The sequence below is a fragment of the Lotus japonicus genome, chromosome 1, assembly GCF_012489685.1.
Source record: "Lotus japonicus ecotype B-129 chromosome 1, LjGifu_v1.2".
In the NCBI taxonomy this organism is placed as follows: Eukaryota; Viridiplantae; Streptophyta; class Magnoliopsida; order Fabales; family Fabaceae; genus Lotus; species Lotus japonicus.
Genome location: NC_080041.1, coordinates 662,961 through 685,139, shown reverse-complemented (window position 1 = coordinate 685,139; position 22,179 = coordinate 662,961). Strand labels below are relative to the sequence as shown.

General features: G+C 33.9%; 1 protein-coding gene and 1 long non-coding RNA gene across 24 annotated transcripts; both read left to right on the top strand.

The window, feature by feature from the left end:
* On the top strand, window positions 1-2,781 carry LOC130732853 (uncharacterized). Its single transcript, XR_009017175.1, has 2 exons — window positions 1-708; window positions 827-2,781. It is a non-coding gene; the product is annotated as an uncharacterized LOC130732853 (long non-coding RNA).
* A 5,951-nt stretch (window positions 2,782-8,732) lies between these two features.
* LOC130732851 (uncharacterized) lies at window positions 8,733-13,719 on the top strand. 23 transcript variants are annotated; one of them, XR_009017172.1, is made up of 5 exons: window positions 8,733-10,597; window positions 10,824-10,866; window positions 11,074-11,126; window positions 11,202-11,238; window positions 11,346-13,719. XR_009017172.1 is itself a non-coding variant. In XM_057584850.1 (5 exons), exons 2-5 carry the CDS (start codon window positions 10,911-10,913, stop codon window positions 11,712-11,714), a joined length of 438 nt encoding a protein of 145 aa, XP_057440833.1. In that variant the 5' UTR covers window positions 8,733-10,597; window positions 10,824-10,910; the 3' UTR covers window positions 11,715-13,719. The 23 variants fall into 23 exon arrangements, 3 of the variants coding, with proteins under 3 accessions (XP_057440833.1, XP_057440834.1, XP_057440832.1); XR_009017171.1 differs by having other exon boundaries at window positions 11,056-11,103; XR_009017170.1 differs by having other exon boundaries at window positions 11,056-11,126.
* The last annotated feature ends 8,460 nt before the right edge of the window (window positions 13,720-22,179 follow it).

Below are 22,179 nucleotides of genomic sequence, written 5' to 3'. Positions count from 1 at the left end.
CGTTTCGTTTGCCTCTCCACGGCTCCCTTCCGTTTTCGTTTCTTCTACAGGCATCGTCCTTTCCTTTTCCTTCTGTTCTCTGTCGTTGTATATTTAGCAATCACCGTTCACCATTCCAAGCGTCACACAAATGAGAGACCGAGAAAAAACAAGGGAGAGGAGAGAGCGAGATCGCGAGGAAGAGAGATCGAAAATGGTGACCACAGCGAAGGGGAGAAATGGTTTCAGTCAACGAATGCAGCCCAATTCTTCAAGCAACCGTCGCATGTTTGGCGCTTCAGTTTTCCCCTAAAACTCTCCCTGATTTCCAACATGGACCAACATCGCATTTGAAGGATTTTCGCTCTGCATACCCTACCTGATGTTAGGTTTTCATTGCTGCAATTTTGTTCTTTCCAGTGAGTAATATCACGTCTTCCATTATGCCTTTGACATGCATCATGCCATAATAGTCTTTGACCTTTACACTGTGGTGGCTATATGGTTATGCAGGTTGCTTCCATTGCATCTCCATTGACCACTTTGTGTTGTAAATCGTTGATGGTGATTTGAATATGTTGTTTTGGAAGTTCCAACTTGAAGTTGTGCAATGTTTAAATGTGGGATTGTCAATAATTGGTCTGAATATATTGCTCTTTTTATATAGATTGAATGTGATTTCAATAACTTTTATTCTTGGCAGATTTGCTGCTTCAATAACCTGTAAAGGTTTGTTCTCGATTTTTCTCTTAACAGATTCTTTCTTTGACTTTGTGTTCTTTTTTCCCCCTGTTTCTATTTGCAGCATAAAGTTTGTTCTTTTCTCACTTACTTTTCTTCTTTGCAGATATTGTCTCTTCAACCACAACTTTTCTCTTTGCAGATATTATGTCTGCAATCACATCGCATTCATTTGCTGCTTCGGTATTCTGTAAATGCTTCTTCTGGATTTTTCTAATTGCATTGTTTTGGATTCTGTATGATTCTACGTGCTTGGAAGAACAAGTAGTCAATTAAGGTGTTGAATCTTATCTTGGAGTCTTCAATTGATACCATATTTTTCAACAGTGATGCCATTAGAGTAAATGAAACTCCTATACTTTATCCTTTTTTCCTCATTATGCTTACACATGCTCTTGACTTGATTTATGCCATGATTCCTAAATTCGTTAATCTGCTCTCATAAAATGTTACTGCACAGCATACAATAAGGTCTTAGTAGAGAGTGGAATATGGAGGAATGTGCTACCATGGATTTATGATTCGTTTCACTACCAAGAGTGGTTATTTATTTTCAAGTTAGAGGGAAGAAAAATAGGAATCACATAGCAATGTTGTTGGATTTTTATTTTGCTTTTGACATTCATATTAAGCATATGCATGATGCATCTGAATTCTAACATAGTGATAGAGCTAATGAATGAAAGATTAAAAGAAGTACATCATAGTAGCTTCTTGGGTTTAATTAATTGAATATGTTTTGTTTATTTTTATTTTCACAATTCCAAGGATCAAGTCTCAAATCTAAATGCTAACCTGACAGTTGCAAAGTTTTGGATTCTATGATTCTGCATGCTTGGTAGAATGAGAATGGAATTAAGGTGGTGAATCTTATATTGGAGTCTTAAATTGATATCACAGTTAGCCAAATTTTTCAACAGTGTCATTCGAGTGTATCATCTTATGTACCAAAAAAAAAGTGTATCATCTTATGTACCAAAAAAAAAAGTGTATCATCTAATCCAAACCAAAGACAGATGTTCTCAGGAACGAAAAAAGTAGGAGTAACGAAGAAGATAAATGGGAGTGAATATGAGAATTCTTACTGAATGTACAAGTTGCAGCGTTGTTGTCTCCCGCCAAGGTATGAATCATCCTTCTTTTTACTTTTTTTTCACCTTTGCTATTTATTTCCTCTTTCACTCCCATTCCATGTTATGTTCTTTTCTTTTTTTGCCTTCTTTGAAGTTTTGTTTTTCAGCCTATGCATTCCCAAGACTATTCACAGATACAATGATTATATATAAGGATGTTGGTTTTTCTATTTACTTATTTTATGAATAAGAATTATGTGAGCAGAGAGAGAAAACTGGGACAAAAAAAATGCTAAAGTGAGTGATTTTAGACTGCAAGAACTTCAATCTTCCCAGAACAAGAAAGCAAAGAGCTCAGCCAACAGAGGCAGCAACGAAGTGAAGGACAAGAAAGGTAGTAGTCAGAAAGATTCATATGCTAATCAACCTCTGATCATTTGTATCAAGTGACATGATGCATTTAGAAACTGTACAATTTATTGTTGTTGATTCTCAAGAGGATGGATATTACAGATAAGAAGGGTATGAGTATAATCAACTCTGCTATTAAATAGTATTGGCTTATTTGAGGTCAACACTATAGGTTTTGGATAAAAAAAATGATGGCTAGAATGGTATATGTGGAGTAAGAAGGATTATGGAAAAATTGTTAAGGCATGACACTGCCCATTGCCCATTGAGGTTATCCAAAGGCCTAAGTCACTTGATTTAGAAGTGCAATTCTCTAGCAGCCTTGATGAGCCAGTTACTAAGTGAGCTAGGATCAAGTTTTCAAGAATTGGTGCTGTTCAGAAGCATACTAAAACTGCGCCAGCTAGGAGGAAGTCTTCAAGAATTGGTGCTTTGGAAAACATACCAAAGATTTTGAGGCTACCAAAGTCATGAGGACTAAGGCTCCAAAAGTTAATTTATATTTAATTAGTTTTTGTGCTCCTTTCTAATTGTACATTGGCCTCAGATTATGATTTACCTTTGTAGTTTAGCTTTACCACGCATTTCCTAACAATGGAATTCACTTTGTTAAAGTTAGACACATTCGTCACAACAAAAGACTAGAAATGTATAATTAATGTTTTCTTATATCTAAAGTTATTTTTATCCTTTTAATTCATTAACTTTCTTTTAATAATTGTAACAAAAATAACACTTAAAAAAAAAGTTCATACAAAATTAATATCTTCGTGCAACGTACTGGTCACAATCAGTTTTTTACCATTTCGCTATTTAAGTTATATTTTTTAATTAATTATATTTAAGATTAATAACTACTAAATTATTTAATTAAAATAAATAAACAGTAATGAGAAGTGAATAAAGTGCTCAATGAGTGTGGGTCGCAGTGGTAATTAAGAAGTGACTTTTTGAACCCATGGGTTAAAAGTTCAATTTTTAGTAGCAGCACTCTTTGAGAGACTTTTGGCCTTCACCGTACCCGGTCGAAATTGGAAGATAATTCAGAATATTACCCAAGAATATCGGCTTGCATTTTATTATGGTATTTAAGGAAGTTTAGTGAATTGATATCAGTTATATAATAGGAATTGATAGGAATTTGGTAGTACATAGAGCAAAGATGTTATTTGTTTTCTCATGATTCTTCCATGGTCTTTTCCCCTTCCTTCCAATAATTAGCAATTTATGATAGAAACCATATCACATACATATTCATCCTCACAATGCCAATGAATAAAACCCCTTTGTAACCACCTCGATCGAAGCGGGGACATGATTGTCAATTATTTTGCATTTTTGAAATTTAAGTTGATAAAATCTAACTTATGTTTGTAACTACCTCAATTTTTTTTCTTGGACCTCAATTTCTTTTTAAAATACTGCAATTTATTTTTCATTGTAAAAGATGTTTGGCTTAATTGCACTTTTGCTCCCTGATCTTTCACCTTTGTGCGATTTACCTCCCTCATCTTTAAAATGAGCGAATTCCCTCCCTCTTCTATTAATATGTGCGATTTAGGCCCTTCCGTTAGTTAGCCGTCCAATTACTAACGACGGTTGCTATTTTCATCCTCCCTTTTACTAACCACACCCCCATATCAGAAATAAAAATAAAAAAAATAATAAAATGGAGGTAAATCGCACAAAGGTGAAAGATCAGGGGGCAAAAGTGCAATTAAGCCAAAAAATAAAAAAATAAATGAAATAAATGAAATAAATTAAATACAATTAACAGAAAATAAAAAAAACTGAAAAAAATATTTTTATAAAAATCAAAGAAAAAATAATAAAATAAATGAAATAAGTTAAATACAAATAATAGAAAATGAAAAAACATTTTTATAAAATCAAAAAAAAAACTGAAAAAAATATTTTTATAAAAATCAAAGAAAAAAATGTTTTTATAAAATCAAAGAAAATAAAATATTTTTTTAATTGAAGATAGAAATTTAAAAATAAAATAAAAGAATAATTATTTTTAATTTAGTGTAGGTGGTGCAAATAGAAACAAATTCTTCTTTTATTTTATTTTTAAATTTCTATCTTCAATTAAAAAAATATGTTATTTTCTTTGATTTTATAAAAACATTTTTTTCTTTGATTTTTATAAAAAAAAATTCAGTTTTTTCTTTGATTTTATAAAAATATTTTTTCATTTTCTATTAATAGTATTTAACTTATTTCATTTATTTTATTATTTTTTCTTTGATTTTTATAAAAATATTTTTTCATTTTTTTTTAATTTATAATTTTTTTTTATTTTCTATTAATTTTATTTAATTTATTTCGTTTATTTTTTATTTTTTTATTTTTATTTCTGATAAGGGGGTGTGGTTAGTAAAAGGGGGGTGAAAATAGCAACCACCGTTAGCAATTGGACGGCTAACTAACGGAAGAGCCTAAATCACACATATTAATAGAAGAGGGAGGGAATTCGCTCATTTTAAAGATGAGGGAGGTAAATCGCACAAAGATGAAAGATCAGGGAGCAAAAGTGCAATTAAGCCAAGATGTTTTCACAGGGAAGACAAGATAAAAGTGTGCGGTGTGTTATTACAGGAAGACAAGACACCACAAACACATTAAATATATCACCATGCCACGACTAAACAAAAAAAACACATTTATCACAAAAAAAAAAGTATGAAAAAATTCTAATATATTAATACAAAAATATCTTATGAAAAATAACGCAAAAATCATAAAAACACACAAAATAAATAAAAATGAATATCCCCGTGCATCGCACGGGTAAAAAGTACTAGTTGATTATATAATACACATATGCATCTATATGATGAAATGAACAACCAAACTACGATTTGTCAAAGAACAACCAAAACACTTGTGTGCACTTAAGCAAAATAAACAACATAGAAAAGATTCATAGCTAGAAAGATAACTTTATTCATATATACACTCAGAAGTTCTAAACATAACTAAAATTAGGATTCACAATCCTCAAGTACTAAAAGAAACTTAGCCAAATATGGCTAAACAAGACATAATTCTAAATAAAGCAATAAAAACCTAGAAAGAGAGCACTAGGAAGCCTCTCACAAGCTCCAAGAACCAAAGCTCCCAAGGGTTTATTTAGAAATATACAAGATACAAACTCAATTTGCAAAGTTCTGAATTTATAACCAAATTAAAACGAATCCCAACACTTATGCTTTGGCTTTCCCGGCGCCTAAGCGTTGCGAAAGCAAAGGAAACACGAAAAGGTCCAGATTGCCAGCGCCTGAGCGCTGGCCTTCACGAAGCAAGGAGTAAAGCTGGTAGATTGCCAGCGCTTAAGCCCTACCCTTCTAGCACCTAAGTTGTGGGTTGCCGGGCGCTGACAACTTTTCCACTTCTTTTCAGTTTCAATTTTTGCTCCTCTCCCATTAATTCCACCACCATTGCTCATCAAAAGCCAATTAAACCTGCACCAAAACTCCAACAAACCCATCAACAAACTATCAAAGCACAGATGATTATGAAACAACAATCATAACCCTTCAAACCAAATTCCCATCACTTCAACATGATTAGTCATTCAATTATGAACAAACTCATCACTTATCTTCATAATCTGAAAACAAAACTCTCAAAGCCATAATTAACACTTATAAACCCCTCCAAATCATTTAAACCTAACTCCAAAGCTGACTAGAAATTAAAAGAAAGACACAATACTGATAAAAACTACCAATTAACTACAAATAAAGATGAAAGGTTACTCTAACAATACACATGCAGAAATGCAATAATTAGGACTAAAGAATACTAAAAACACTACTGAGACTCAAAATAAATAAAAATAAAGAAAAGAAAAGACTTAATAAGACTAGAATACACCTAGATCATCAAAGAGCATCCTTGTTCTCAAGGATCAAAGTTGCATGATCAAGTTCCACGCCAAAAGATGTTGGGTTCGACCCAAAAACAATGATGCTCCATGGAGGCTTTCATGTGGTAGGATCATGTGTTTCCTTTGAATAACCATGAAGAGGTTTATTGCCATCAAGAATTGGACTCAACCCGAAAACAGTGTGTTAGTCCCCAATTTTATTCTTCTGGTTCATTAATTTTTTAAATCTTAAAATTTATTTCTTATTTTTGTTCATGTGGATATATTATTATTATTATTATTATTATTATTATTATTATTATTATTTAAAAATAAACGCAAGAATACAGGAAGGGTGTCAAATTGCATTTTGAAAACTTTTCGCAAACAATAATTAAGTTATTGAAAAACCATTTCCAAAACCCCTTTGTTAGTAGCAACGAATAAGATCAGAGTTAATAAACAAATAAGTAAATTGCAGGAAACAGAACATGCATAGATTTTATCTTGTTGGTTTACCCAAGAGCATGTGCTACATTCATCCAGCCCTTGGTATATCAACCAAAATTTTCGCTATCTCAAGTATTACCAAAGAAATTCTTCTTCTTAATTACAAGTATTCTTAAAGACTTCTCATTCTCAAGTATTCTCAAAGATTTCTCTTTCTCAAGTGTTCTACAAAACTCATTGTCAGCCTTTACAAAGGAAATTTTTTCTCTACCGAGTTCTCCTTATGAGAGGATCGATGGTAGAAATTATTAGTCTCACGGCTCTCTAGTTTGTATATTGAGTTTTTACTCTAGATAAAATACTCAAAGGCTTTTACAAAAACTTTGGACATATAGATGAATAGGCTTTTGAGGGCTTAGATTTTGGTTTTTCAAACTTCCTTATTTTTTATAATTTTTTGTATTTTTTTTATGTTGAATATGCTAATTAATTACCTCTGAAAAGATTAAGACCCAAATGAACTATTGACCACGCGTGGACATAAAAATTTGGTTCATTATATTTTGAAATTCAGTTGTTTATAAAAAAAAATTGAAATTCACTTGGAGCATTTTTTTTATTTGTATGTCTTTGCTTTTAAGGAATATTTTTCTCAACAAAACCATCTATTTTAGGTAATGAGATTTCATTTTTTTTAAGATTCCAAAATGTTATTAGATTTATTTCACATTCTTTTCTTAAAAATATTTTATAATATTTGTATATCTGGGGTTTGAATTTGTTCTTCTATCCTTTTTATATTGAATATTTTTATTTAACATATTCATACGTGTTTTTTTTTAGATTAATTTCTATGCACCGACAGTGTAAAAAGTTTTACACCATCATTCAATCACAACCTTCCATTTTCTATTTTAGATATTTATTAAATTCAAAATTAATTGTGAGCTAACAAAATGGAGAGATGTGATTGAATGATGGTGTAAAACTTATTTACACCGTCGGTGCATATAAATTAATCTCTTTTTTTTTCTTTGTATTAAATTAAATTTCCGTATGAAAGATTCTTGTAATAAATTAATGGGTACTTGCTATGATATCTTAAACCAGTTTAAGGTGTGATACCTAAAATGATATAGACCAGTTTAAGGTGTGATACATAAATTAATGGGTGCTTGCTGTGGTACCTTAAGTCAGACTAAGGTGTGGTACCCAAAATGAATTGGTTCAATAATAAAGACTCATCACTCATGTATTGATTAAAATTTTGATTTTGTTCTATTGTAGTAATAATGCAGTGTTCCATTCTTAGGGATGTAAGGTTTGCGAGCTATGTTTTCTGAGCTTTGTTCATCCATCAACCATAATTGTTTTACGCGCATCTCCATCACCATCATTTGTTTTCACCACTCATTCATTTTTCATTAAAAAATGAATTTCATGAGATAAAATTAATTGATAAGTAAAGTAAAATCTAAATATGTAGTATTTACCTTGAATAACATGATAATAATCTAGAAAATTACTTAATGATGTACTACACCCAAAAAAAATTCAAGGTATCACAAAATTCACCATAATTTTTTTAACTTAGAGGAAGAGATGAAGGAAGATTTGAAGGTTCAATATGAGAGGAGCTTGGAGGAAGAAGATCCTCTCACAAAAGGAACTTAGATTATCTCCCAGAATTATAAGTTGACCACAAAACCCTAGTTTTCAAATCGTGCATTGAATAATATAAACAAACTTAAGAATAATGTGTTATTAATTCATTATGTCACTTAACTATACAAATTTGCTTACCCAAAAAAAAATTATGTCACTTAAATTAATTTTTTAAAATTACAGCGGTAAATAATCCATTTTTTAATAAAATAAAAAATTATAATTTAAAATACCGCATGAAATACCGTAACCAAAAAAATTTTCCAGGTATCCCAGAATTCACCTAAATTAATTATTTTAACGTTGATGGTTTAATGAACTCTCAACATAGAAGAAAAATATTCCTTAAAAGCAAAGGCAAATCATCATCAATACATATATTAAAACAGAATCACTCCAAGAGATTTTTAGCTGATGTGTCAGCTCCTTAAATAAACTAGAATATTTTATTCCTCCCCACAATATTTTATAATATTTTATTCCCCTCCTCTAATAAACTACATTATTTTCTGTACAGCAAGGTCTGAACCTGAAAAATATGGGGATATGGATTGATAACAAATGGACATGGGATCTCAGATGGGCAAGGGACTTGGAAGGGTTTTTATTGGTTCAACGAGATGAGTTACTGCAATTAATTTCTTCATTTACGCCAATGAGAGGTAGGAGGGACAGCTGGACCTGGATAAAGGAAAATGATGGGAAATTTTCGGTAAAATCGGCGTATGATATGATAGTGGTCAGTAATTCTGAGATGGAGGAGGAAGTATTTAAAATCCTTTGGAGGGTTCCAGCTCCCTCAAATGCTATATTAGTGGGTTGGAAGTTGCTCATTAACCGTATTCAGTCCAAGGAAAATTTAGATAAAAGGAATGTTCATTTGGCTGATTTGTTGTGTCCCCTTTGTTCATCTGCAACTGAATCTGCTGACCATTTATTTTTCAATTGTTTGAGAGCTTGGCAGGTGTGGTCGTTGTGTGCTAATTGGCTGGGTATTTGGTTGGTGTTCACTAATACTTCTAAGGATCACTTTATTCAATTTGTTTCCTGTTTGGGTTCTAGTTTCAGGAGTGGTTTATCACTCATTTGGTTAGCAATTGTTTGGCATATTTGGACTGGTAGGAATGGGGTGGTTTTTAGGGAAGAAGAATTTGATGCTGTCATAGTTTTTGATCTTGCAAGGAAGAAGGCGTGGGAGTGGTTGAGGGCCAAGAATAGTCAATTTTGTCATGCATTATCTGAGTGGTATATGGAACCTGTTGTGTGCCTTGGTGACATGTAATTTGGTATCTTGTCTTAAGGTTTCTTTTCACGCATGGTGAGTATTGGTGTTTGAAATATGGTGTTGGGAGTCTTATTGGAAGCTGTTCTTTATTTTTGGGGTTCTACTCGAGCATTAGTATTTTGGATACATGTTTGGTGAAGGCTTTGGAGGTTTATTCTGCTGGCAGATTTGGTTTGACTCTGGATCAGTGGGTTTTGGATTTTGTTTATATTGTTTTTCTCTTGATTTCTTGGTGGTGTTTTTGTAATCTTTTTCTGTTTTTCCTTTTATCACTTTTTGTATTGGGTTGAAGTACCCCTTGTACTTGTCTTTAATATGAAATTATTGCCTATCAAAAAAAAGACTCACTCATAAATGCGTTTTCTCTTTCTCTCCACCCCAACCTCCCCTTTAATGTCGCGTCTCTTCTTATTCATTTTTTTTTCTCCCTCTCTTATTTTCCCTTCTTCATTTTTCTCGATTTGCTTCCTTCTTTTTCTGTTTAGCCGTGCACCTATTCCCACTAATGCACTCATGCATCACCATAATTCATCCCAATATATTTTGAATTTGAAATTCAAAATTTTCTCAAACTGTTCCCAATCTGTTTTATCATTTTTCCTCATTCCAATTAATTTCTTCCATCCATTCCCTTAATCAATAACCCTTTTGAAAATTTAAATTTAAACTTGCTCTTCCCAATCAAGCTGTAATCCAACTGTACACCATCCAGCTTTGGAAACACGCACCACATTGAATCTTCTTCCAAGCTTCCACACAAGCTTTTAAATCTTCTTCCATCCCAAATCACCATGCGACACAAGCTTCAAAAATTTCTCTAGCTTATTTTGGATTCAATTTCTCTAATTTAATTTCATCTAAAAAATCTACAGCATTTCTTCCCCAATCTTCTCATGCCCTTAACGTTTTATTATCATCGTCAGCTCCGCACCATCACCATTCGCCAGTTAACAATTGTTCCTTCTCCGATCTCTCTCAGGCCCTTCGCAAATTCGGCGAATTTCAGAACAAGTGAACTGTTGTGTGCGAAAGGGTTCAAGCTTTATTGCTCACTTGATAGAGAAATGGATGTGAGCACTTCGCCTATGGTGGATTATGCTGTTGCAGAGTGCTTAAGTGGTTTGCTTTCTACTTTTCTAATTTTGTGATGATATTGATACCAGATGTAGTAGTAGTGTTTTGTTTTATGGGTATATCTATGCCTGATTATTTTGGGGATGAGTTTGTTACGCAAAATGTTAAAAACTTAATGTAACTCAAAATTATTATCTTTGCTTCCTTTCTTAATCTACTTTTCTTTGATTATGTAGGTTGTAACTGTAGTTTGTTGTTGCTACTGTTGCAGAGGAGAAACACTCAGCAAAGAAAAAGAAAGAAAAAATAAAAAGGTGATAAAATGTACCTGCAGTATAGATTGTGATTGATTAGAAAAATGAGATTAATACAGTATGTGAAGAGTGCATTTTTAATCATGTCAAACAGCTTTTCATTACTCTTTGTTTGTATTTATTTCGTTGGGAACCAAGCCAAACTTTTGCTCAGTTCTAATCCATTATATAATTTTCTGTTTGAGGAAGTCGGTGACGTGCTTGCAGAATTGAAAGAATATGGTCTGAAGAGGAAAGGTACTGCTGAATTCCTTCAACAAGTAAGCAATATCTTGTATCCATCATTTGAAATTTTTTATGAAGTCTACTTACACATAACCTTTCTTTTCTTGCAGGTAACTTCAAAAAAGGATCAGGAGTGGGTGCACAAAGGTGAACCGGTTTACTTCCTAATCTTATTAGCAATCATAGTCTCAAGTTTGTAGATTAATTTGTTTAATTGCAAATGAATGTCTAAATTGTAACTGTTTTTCTTTCAGAAATTTTCAGGTAAAGGTATCTTTTGAAGCTATGGCAGTTCCAACATTCATGCAAAGCATACTGTTACCATCTAATTCATTGCTTCAGAACATTTGTAAATTGTATGCTGTAAGTTTTTACAATTTTCAAATTGTTTTATTTATTTAAATTGGGTAATTTTGTTGATTGAGTATTTTCAAGGATGAGAAAAATCCAATCTTGATTGCTTTCATATATGTAGAAATTTATTACTAATATTCTCTTTGACTTGCTTTCTTTTGCTGGACTAGGTGGCTTTATTTCTGGGCCCAGGAAGATTTATTCCTATCACTATTAAACTCCACTATAATTACAGAACTTCTTCTTATTTGATCATGAAGAAAACTTAGAGAAGAACTGCGAAACTTTTGTGCAAACTATAATTGCAGAACCTATTTTAATATTTTTTCTTCTTTAGTGGGTTCGTTTTGTACTAACTATTCATTGGATCTCCATGATTTGTTGCATGTGAATATCCGCAGGAAAGTGGAGATGATATTTTAATCATCAATTTGCAAACAATATTTTAGATAATAGATACTACATATGTGCCCCCAACAGAAAGAGATTTGGATTCAAATGGTAAAGATCCAGAAGTATGCTCATATTGTTTCCACTTACTATCTTTGCATTGTGACTATCAATAGCCCCACCCTACAAATACTAGAGGAAATGGTTAGAGACTTATTTTAGATTTCAATCCAGATAAATGAGTTTGTCCGTCTAAGTCAGATGAATCAGACTTATTTAAAATTTTGCACTCATGTTCATTTTATAATTTATATGTTAGTGATTTATCATGTTCTTCTTCGTTTTCTTTAGATGGTGAACCAATTTGAATCAAGTTTGAAATAGATTGTTTTTCTGCAAAGAAATCTCAGTGCCTGGTTTATTCTTCTAATTTTAAACTGATCCTGTATTGATTCACTTCAGCTGCTTCTGGCTTTTCATTTTTCTATGCTCTTTTAGCCAACCTTTTTTAACTCTTATTCCTTTTAGAGAATTTTGTCATCTATTCCGTACCCTTTTTAAATTGCGTCTTTGTGTGGAATCCTAATGCAGAATGGAGTGATGTTTAAGCATATGGTTTCACTAGAAGAATGAACCTGGACATGATTCTCTAAAGAAGGAAGTGGCTTCACCAAGAACTTGACCAAAGTTAGATGAATGTGTTTTTCACATAGTTAAGTTTCTGGTATTAATTTTTATAGTACTTTTCACTTACTTTATGTCACTCACAGAAATGGGTTCTGAAATCATGTACATTTTTCTGAGTTCAGGTTGGAGTGTTTAACTGACTTGAGAACATTTGGTTTTCTGGGGTGTTTTATGTGTGCTTAAGTAACACATTTAGTTTTGGGGCAGCCAAATTAGTTTGAAGTTCATATTGTTTCTTTTAAGTATTATCTCTTATGGTAACTCATTTCCTTCATGAATTGTTATACGGTGGTAGTATGGCTTATATGTTGGCTGCCATTTTCATTTACTGGTTTGATTACATCTGGTACTTGAAATTGACAATGGGTTTGATGTATAATTTTAGGGAACTATTTATGCTATGCACATGGTTCAAATTGCTTTGTTTGTAGTGCTGGAATCTCTTTTTTACAGTAAAAGAAGTGCCTTTGTTGGATGGCAGAAGCTGAAGTTGGAGCTGGATTTCAATTGTATTTGTACTGATTCCAAGAATAAATTAGAGATTTTTGTCAGATTTTTGTAAAATAATTGTGTGATGAACCTAGAAGAATGAACCTGGACATGATTCTCTAAAGAAGGAAGTGGCTTCACCAAGAACTTGACCAAAGTTAGATGAATATGTTTTTCACATAGTTAAGTTTCTGGTGTTAATTTTTATAGTACTTTTCACTTACTTTATGTCACTCACAGAAATGGGTTCTGAAATCATGTACATTTTTCTGAGTTCAGGTTGGAGTGTTTAACTGACTTGAGAACATTTGGTTTTCTGGGGTGTTTTATGTGTGCTTAAGTAACACATTTAGTTTTGGGGCAGCCAAATTAGTTTGAAGTTCATATTGTTTCTTTTAAGTATTATCTCTTATGGTAACTCATTTCCTTCATGAATTGTTATACGGTGGTAGTATGGCTTATATGTTGGCTGCCATTTTCATTTACTGGTTTGATTACATCTGGTACTTGAAATTGACAATGGGTTTGATGTATAATTTTAGGGAACTATTTATGCTATGCACATGGTTCAAATTGCTTTGTTTGTAGTGCTGGAATCTCTTTTTTACAGTAAAAGAAGTGCCTTTGTTGGATGGCAGAAGCTGAAGTTGGAGCTGGATTTCAATTGTATTTGTACTGATTCCAAGAATAAATTAGAGATTTTTGTCAGATTTTTGTAAAATAATTGTGTGATGAACCTGAAATTCCTTTTTTTTTATAGAAAAATAGCTTTTCAATTGAAGGTCCTAAATATTATAGATAGTTTTTTTTTGGAGTCCTTAAATGAACAAAACTTTGTATTTGTCAACATACATAGTGTACTCCCTAAGTTTAATACAATCTACATCTACATGATTACTAAGAGAGCAGCAATTTGCATAACAATCCATTGGTATGAGAAAATAAAGCGCTACTATGATTTAAGTATTTAAATTATATATAGGGTTTAGGTATGCACATATATTATATTTACTTAGTTTTAAATTCGAAAATAAATAACTTCTACGTGAAGGAACATATTATATAAAAATATTTAAATTTAATAGAAATTAGTTACAAATTAATAGAAATTAATTTTTATATAACGTTAGTACTTTTTTCATAATTAAAAAAATATTTAAAAATTAAAATATATTATATTAGAAAATTAGACGGTGTCAATATGTCGTGCTGAGATTAAACCATTAGAATTTTAAAATATTTGCTCTAATTATATTGGAAAACATTAATATATATATATATATATGATTAGAGAGATAGAATATATTAATACATATATTTTAATAGAAGGAACATTTTAACAAGAAAATAGTATCATGTTAAACCTAATAGAAATATAAATTTCCATATAATTTAAATATGTTTTTCATAATTTTATAAATTATATTATGAGTAAATATGTGTAAAGGTTGTGTGAAATTTTGCAGGTTGTGTGATATAATTTAAATATGTTTTTCATAATTGTTGTTTTATTTTGTTGAATGCTCCTTTTTTAGTCTCTTAATTCTAGCAACTAAAAGAATTGGCAAATAATGATTTTAGTATAGGCTTAAACCTCATATTAGTCCCTGTCTTTGTGTCGCCGTCTGAACCAGGTCCCTGATCGGAAAAATTTGTGGAATCAATCCCTATCTTTCAAAAACGTATGGAGTCAGTCCTCGCCGGAGCCCAGAGCTCCGGCGAGTGATGACATGGCTTGCTGATTGTGCTAATGAGGCCTACGTGGATTTAAAATATAAAAATAAAATTACATATCAGAAAATTAAAAATGCAAATTACCCCAACTTAATTAATTAAAGGCTTAATTAAATCAAACTTATTAATTAAAAAATAAAAATCACAAAAAAACTTTTCAGAAAAGTCTTTTTTGGTTTGGCACCCCACCTATTGGGTTTCGCACCCCACTTTATTAAAAACGGGAATTTAAATTCCGATTTTAATACGAAAAAAACGGAAATTAAAAAACCGTTATGTATTTTAGCATATGTGGCACATTTTCAACCGTTCATTGCATATAAAAAACAAATCGGAATTTTAAATTCCGTTTTGAAAACGGAAATTAAATTTCCGTATTGAATACATGGGGTGCCAAACCCAATAGGTGGGGTGCCAAACCCAAATCCCAACTCTCTACCCTCTTCATCATCATCTTCTACAATCTTCATCAATTCTTTTCAAAAAAGAGACTTTCTCCATCTTCTCATCTTCCTCCCTCTCCCACCATACAAACCCACCCCCACCCTCAACCGAACCCCCAACCCTCACCCTCCACCAAACCCCCAACCCTCACCCTAACCGAAACCCAAACCTCCCACTCCCCACCCTTAACCTCAACCCCACCACCAATCGAAACCCCAACCCTAATCCAACACCAGAAAGGGGAGAAGAAAGAAAGAAACAACCCAAGGAAAAGAAGCTTGAGTTCGGTTCTGAAAATCTGGGTTCGGATCCGAAATTTTGGGTTTGAGTCAAAGTTTATGAGAGAAGGAGAAGGAGAAGAGGGTGAGAGAGGAACATAGAACGAGATTCACAATGGTTTATTCGTTATGGATCTGAGTTTTGATCTGAGAAGAAGGAGAAGAGAGTTTGGATCTGAGTTTCATCTTCCATGGTTTCTTCGACCTCGCACCAACACCAGAGACCTCTGAAGCCATTCATTTTCCTCTCTCAGATTGAAGCAGATGAAGCAGAAATTTGGGTTTGGGGTTTCTGGATTCTGGGTTAGGGTTTTGGATTTGGGGTTTCTAGGTTGAAATTAAAGGGGAGATTATATGGAAAGGGATTTGGGGTTTCTTGGTTGAAATCCCTCTTCAATTGGTGTTGATGGTCGTCCTTGCTTGCCAGGTACTGTGCTTGCTGTAGTTTCCTGTTCGGTTGGGTTCTGAAAGCATTAATTGCTGTGTATCTTGCTCGGCCAAATTTCCTGGGATTCCTATGTGGTAAATGAATTAATCTTTGAGAGGTTCATTATTTGCTGTGTATCTTGCTGGGCCAAAATTCCTTGTTTGCGTGAAGTAAATGGTCTAGAGATGTTGCATTTTGTATGGATACTAACAAGAATTTCTGGAATTTTTTCCTTCTTGGAGGAAGAAGATGATAGGTATTCTGGAATTCTGGAGTTGTATGATGAAGATGTACCATAATTAAGGTTTGTAATAGGTTTTTTGTTTTGTTTTTTAAATTAAGGATTAAGTTGTTGTAATTAATACTTATTTTTAAATTATATTTGGATTTTTTATATATTTTTAATTAATAATTAAATTTTTTTATTTTTTAAAAAATCCACGTAAGCCACATTAACACAGTCAGCATGCTACCTCATCACTCGCCGGAGCCCAGAGCTCCGGCGAGGACTGGCTCCATACGTTTTTGAAAGATAGGGATTGATTCCACAAATTTTTCCGATCAGGGATCTAGTTCAGACGGCGACACAAAGACAGGGACTAATATGAGGTTTAAGCCTTTTAGTATATCATTTTGGTTTTGAATCTTTGCATTGGTACATGCCTAAATATGGAAAAATCCACCACGCACGGGTGAGAACATTCTCCATGAAAACACTTTCATGTTAAAACTAATATAAAAATTTATTTTCAAATAATTTAAATGCACTATCGATTTTAAAATAAATTTAGGTTTAATTATATATATATATATATATATATATCTATGTATTTTGGTTTCACTTTGTAAGTCCCCGCTCTAATAGTTCTAAATACATGTATTTATATCTTCAAGGTAAAAATTATTTATACGCCACATGTGAAAAATTGAAGATTTTGGCTATTTAATTTCTTTTTTTGTCTAGAATTTTTATATTGATTAAATCAGTGTTTGAGTACAAAACAGTATAATTGACTGTCCAATTTTTTTTTGAATATCTACCTCTTTATTATGATTGTTCTTTTATTTTTCTTAAATTATTTATAATTAAAATAATTATTGATTTATCAAATGCAATAAAAAAACTTCGCCGTGCAGTGCACGGGTAAAAACACTAGTTATCTAAGATACTACATCAGTCATCTCCTCTTCTTTATATCAATATATATTAGAAAAGAATTAGATAACTTCTATTCTGTTGACACGTGTTTCCTAATTCCAAAATAAATATTGAAACCGAATTTTAAAATATTTGCCCTAATTATCTAAGATTTAAACGAACACGCACAATCACATTAATGATTAATTGATGTATTAAATACAATAGACATATTCCCCGTGCAACGCACGGAAAAAAAACACTAGTATGAAATTAGAAAAATCTTAAAACAATCAATTTGAAATCTAAAGAGGTGTCATTATAAATTTTCCGAGGAAGAAAAAAAAAGGTCTCATCATAGAATTCAAAAATAAATCAAATCTGATAAATTTTATAAATAAAAAATCCAATACTTATCAAGTTGGTGGCCAAGAGACGATCGGTTCAATTTAATGGTGGAAAAACACCTTGAGAAGGGAGGAGACGAAAAGTGAGCCAAAGAATCGCGAGAAAGGAATCACAAGAGGAAGAGGCTCAATTGCTCGAACCAAGTAAATATATTTTCATTCTGAATAAGCATGTTTGTTATTGTCACTTGTAGGACTGTTCATGGTTCTCTGAGAACCGAAGCTAACCAAGAACCGAATCGAACCGAAAACCGAACCGTTTAAGAACCGAACCTTTAAGAACCGAACCGAACTCGAACCTAAATTGAAAAACCGGTTCGGTAACCGAACCAAAATATCAACTACCAATTCAGGTTCGGTTCGGTTCGAACCATAGTATATCGGTTCGGTTCGGTTCGAACCATCTATAAATATGCATATTTTACCGAACTGGTTAACCAAAATTTGTAACCGGTTCGGTTCGGTTCGGTTCGAACCATACTATATCGGTTCGGTTCTCTCGAACCAAAATTTTGGTTCAGGTTCGGTTCGGTTCGGTTCAAGCAAAGAACCGAACCATGAACAGTCCTAGTCACTTGTCTTCTTCTAGTTTGAATGTATGTATGTATGTATATAACATGAGAATTCGATAATGATAGAACTAGATGTCCAGATCACTTAACCCCTCTGTTAGTGTCAAGCCCACCTCGGATCTGTTCTTGGCAGCGGCGCTGCTTTCTCTCTTAGTCTAGGGTTTCCTCTCTTTTGTTTGCACTGCACTGATTAGGTTATTTAATTCAAACAATAAAAATATAAATAAATTAAAAACGTAGGAAAAAACGGGTACGGGTTATAGAAAATGGGTCCCAATCATGTGGCTAGAAGAGAATTATGGAATCACATCTATGCTTGATGTCAAAACAACTCATTGGATACATACAGAGATGAAGAATTTGATACAGCTTATGGGATCCTGAAACAAGGAAGATCATCAGAAGCAGAGATGTGGTGTTCCATGAAGATCAGTTCTATGGAAGCCTGTGTTGCACGGGTACGGGTACGGTACCCGGTACGGGTACGGTATTGGGTACGCGGTACGCGATTTTTGAAAAAATAGGGATACGGGTACGTTAGATATATATATATATTTTTTATACATAATATTTAAATATAAATAAATTATGCAAAAAAAACCACTGAAATATTATTTGCAGATTGAATCAGAAGATTTTCTGAATGAATTAGAGCAGGTCAAGAAGGAACGCGAAACTGAAGCTGAAGAATTGATTAACTTGAGGAGGATCAATGCTTTCTTAAGGCAAGAGTTATTGGGAAACCATGAGCAACAACAGGATCAGGATAGAGACCACGGAGGAGAGGGACGGCGGAGGCGCACGCTGGAGAGGAAGGTGGTGGCCGGCGGAGGCGCACGGTGGAGAGGGACGGCGGAGGCGCACGCTGGTTTCCTTGTGGTTCGTGAACTGAACCCTTGAGAAGCCAGACTGTTCCCTTTTCACGCGATTTGTTCTGTTTTTTTTTTTTTTAATGGCCAAAACGACGTCGTTTTGGCCCGGAACCCCTTTTTTTTTTTTTTTGAAAAGGGTACGTACCGGGTACGTACCGTACGCGTACCCGTCGCGTATTCGTACGGGTACGTACCCGGTACGGGTACGCCGCCCAAATGAACGTACCCATGCATCAGAGATGGAAGCTTTAGAAAATCAGAAAACTCAGGTATCATTTAATGTTGCCAGGATCGAGATCCTTCTTAGGATCGATCAAGGGGTAAAAGATCGTAAATCCTATGATTGGGATCGGATTGTAGATCCTTAAAATCCTAATAAGAATGCAAATATATACTTCATAAATTACATATACAGAAAAATTCACACACATAAGAAAAATAACTGGTCATATCAAAATTCACACACAATAACATAAATAAATTCATAACATAAGACTCATAATCCAATGTGCATGTTCACTGTATTGGTTTAATGGTTTGAGACTTGGGGAAAGTTAGGGGTTGATGTTTAGGGATTATCACTTGTAATTTGAAGGTAGAGGCATTAGAGAGTGAGTGAGCTTCTTCAGTTTAGAGAGCATTGTATCTGAGAGGCTATTGTAAGTGAGGAAGAGAGAGTGATTGTATTTGAGAGATAAATAAAGTTTTCTTTCAATGGACGTAGGCAATTTTGGCCAAACCACGTAAACACTTGTGTCCAATCTTCTTCTCTAACTATCTGATCACAACAAACATGCTATACTGTCGTTGTACATGAGAGAAGACAGGAAATTGAATTATTTAAAACTACAGTTTAGTTACTTAGAATAACTTCATTTGAAAACTGGATAGCAAGGATATAAGGGAATGATGGACATCCAAAAGTTTATCTCTTATTTTAAGACAAAAATGTCATGGAGGTTAACAAGAGAGACAGAGAGAGGCTGGTCGTGTTTCAGGTGTAGTGATATACTTTGACCTTTTTATTTCTCAAGTTCTTATGTCATGCAATGGATTTTCAGTTGAATAATTCTGTTCATAATGAATTTTCAGTTGTTTCTGCACTGATTTCATGTATTTACTATAATTATGTTTTGTGCCTACTACCAGTATGCCGAGGAGAAACATTTATTTGCCGAAAGACAACCACAGCACTTTCGTGGTCCGTTTGGATGCTGACATGGTATTTTATTTTATACATGCAACTCAGTTTTTATTACTATTACAACCAAACCCATGTAGTGTTGCATGCTTAAATCGTTGTTGGTTAATACAACGCAGGATATGGTTCTTATCCCCAAGTGGTTTGTGAGGAAGTGGCCACATGCATTTACACCAAATGCCAAGCTACAAGACCCTGCACAACGCATATATGTCGCTAATGTCTTGCGTAATGTGCATAAACAAGCAAGGATTATCATTGTTGACTGTGTCAAGTTTTCAAATTCATTAAACGAACAAGTTTTTATCAGGTTTCAATATATAAGGAACAACTTTTTCAAGATCCGCATTTATGATGTGAATGAGGTTGAAATAAATTATCCTCCTGTTGCTGTAAATGGAGGAGGAGGAGTGGATACCCATGATGATGATGATGATGAGCCTGCACATGTTGACAACCTTCGACGTCGTCCCCGGATTTTGTGGCGGATCAAACTTTCTGCTGCATCTGCATCAGGAAAACAAGGACTGGTGAGGTTGCCTAACTAGTTACTTGTTCTGAATTTTATACAATTATTTTTATTTCTACTAGTAACGTATATGTACGTTGCCACTTGCAGCATATCCCAGCCAACATTGTCATCAACAATTTCAATTTCAGAGACAAACCAGATGCTTTGCAAGTGATTGTCCCAGATGGGTCTGCACAGTCGTGGAATCTGTTAAATAGTAATTCAAAAGTTAGGTGGTTAATTAGTATTACTTGCTAATTAACAGTGTTAGTTAGTCTAGATCAAAAGCTGAGTTGGCATTAGCTATTATAAATAGCAGAATCCCATTGTATTGAGTTCAGATAGTTAATAACAAGATTTTCTGTTAATAGTCAAACTCTTTTTGCTCTCTCTCTCTCGTTCTGTTACAATTCTGTTACTTTCTTCTTCTTCTTGCAAAGTTCCAACAACTGGTATTCAGAGCTTTGGTTCACGATGGGTCAGAACAACAATGGAAATTTTCCAGCAAATCTCCCTATACTCGATGGCAAGAACTGGGATCGTTGGCGAATCCAGATGAAGGTGATCATGGGGTATCAAGAAGTCATCGACATAGTGGAGAACGGGTACCCAGAGCTTCCTGAGGCACCCACAGATGCGCAAAGGACTGCGCATAAGGAAAATAAGAAGAAAGATTGCAAGGCGTTGTTTCTGCTTCACCAGTGCGTAGATGTCGCACACTTCGACAAGATTGCTAGAGCAGCGAACTCTACAGAGGCATGGAAGATCCTGGAGAAGAACAATGAAGGTGCAGAGCAGTTGAAGAAAGTCAAATTGCAAACGATGAGGCGTCAATTTGAGTTGTTGCAGATGGAAAGCAATGAGAGCATCGCTGATTTCTTCAATCGAATCATCTCCCTCACAAATCTGATGAAAGCTTGCGGTGAGAAGATGACTGATCAAGCAATAATGGAAAAGGTGCTGCGAACCCTAACCCCAAAGTTCGACCATGTTGTGGTGGCGATTGAAGAATCAAAGAAGCTGGAGAATCTCAAAATTGAAGAGCTTCAGGGATCGCTAGAGGCTCATGAACAACGAATCGTTGAAAGATCGTCAGAGAAATCGAAATCGACTGATCAAGCGCTTCAAGCACAAACCTCCAAGAAATGGGGGTTTTCTGGAAAAGGTGGTTATCGTGGAAAAGGGAAATCGAAAGACTACAAGAACAACTCAGGAAAGCAATCTCAATTCCAGAATCAAGAAGACCACGATCAACCTGAATCTTCATCAAGAAGAGGAGGGGGGTCTAGCAATTACAGAGGTGGTAAGAGGAAATTTGATAGAAAGAAGATTCGTTGCTTCAATTGCAATAAGATTGGCCATTTTTCTTCTGAATGCAAAGCACCGAGTGGTGGTGATACTCGAGGGAGAACAAGTGATGAAGCAAATCTGGCTAAGGAAGGAAGTATCACTGATGAAGAACCTGTGACCCTCATGATGGTGACCGAGGAGGGTGAAAGCAATCCAGCAACCTGCAATATCACTGATGAAGAGCATGTGACGCTCATGATGGTGACCAAGGAGGGTGGAAACTATCCAGGAACC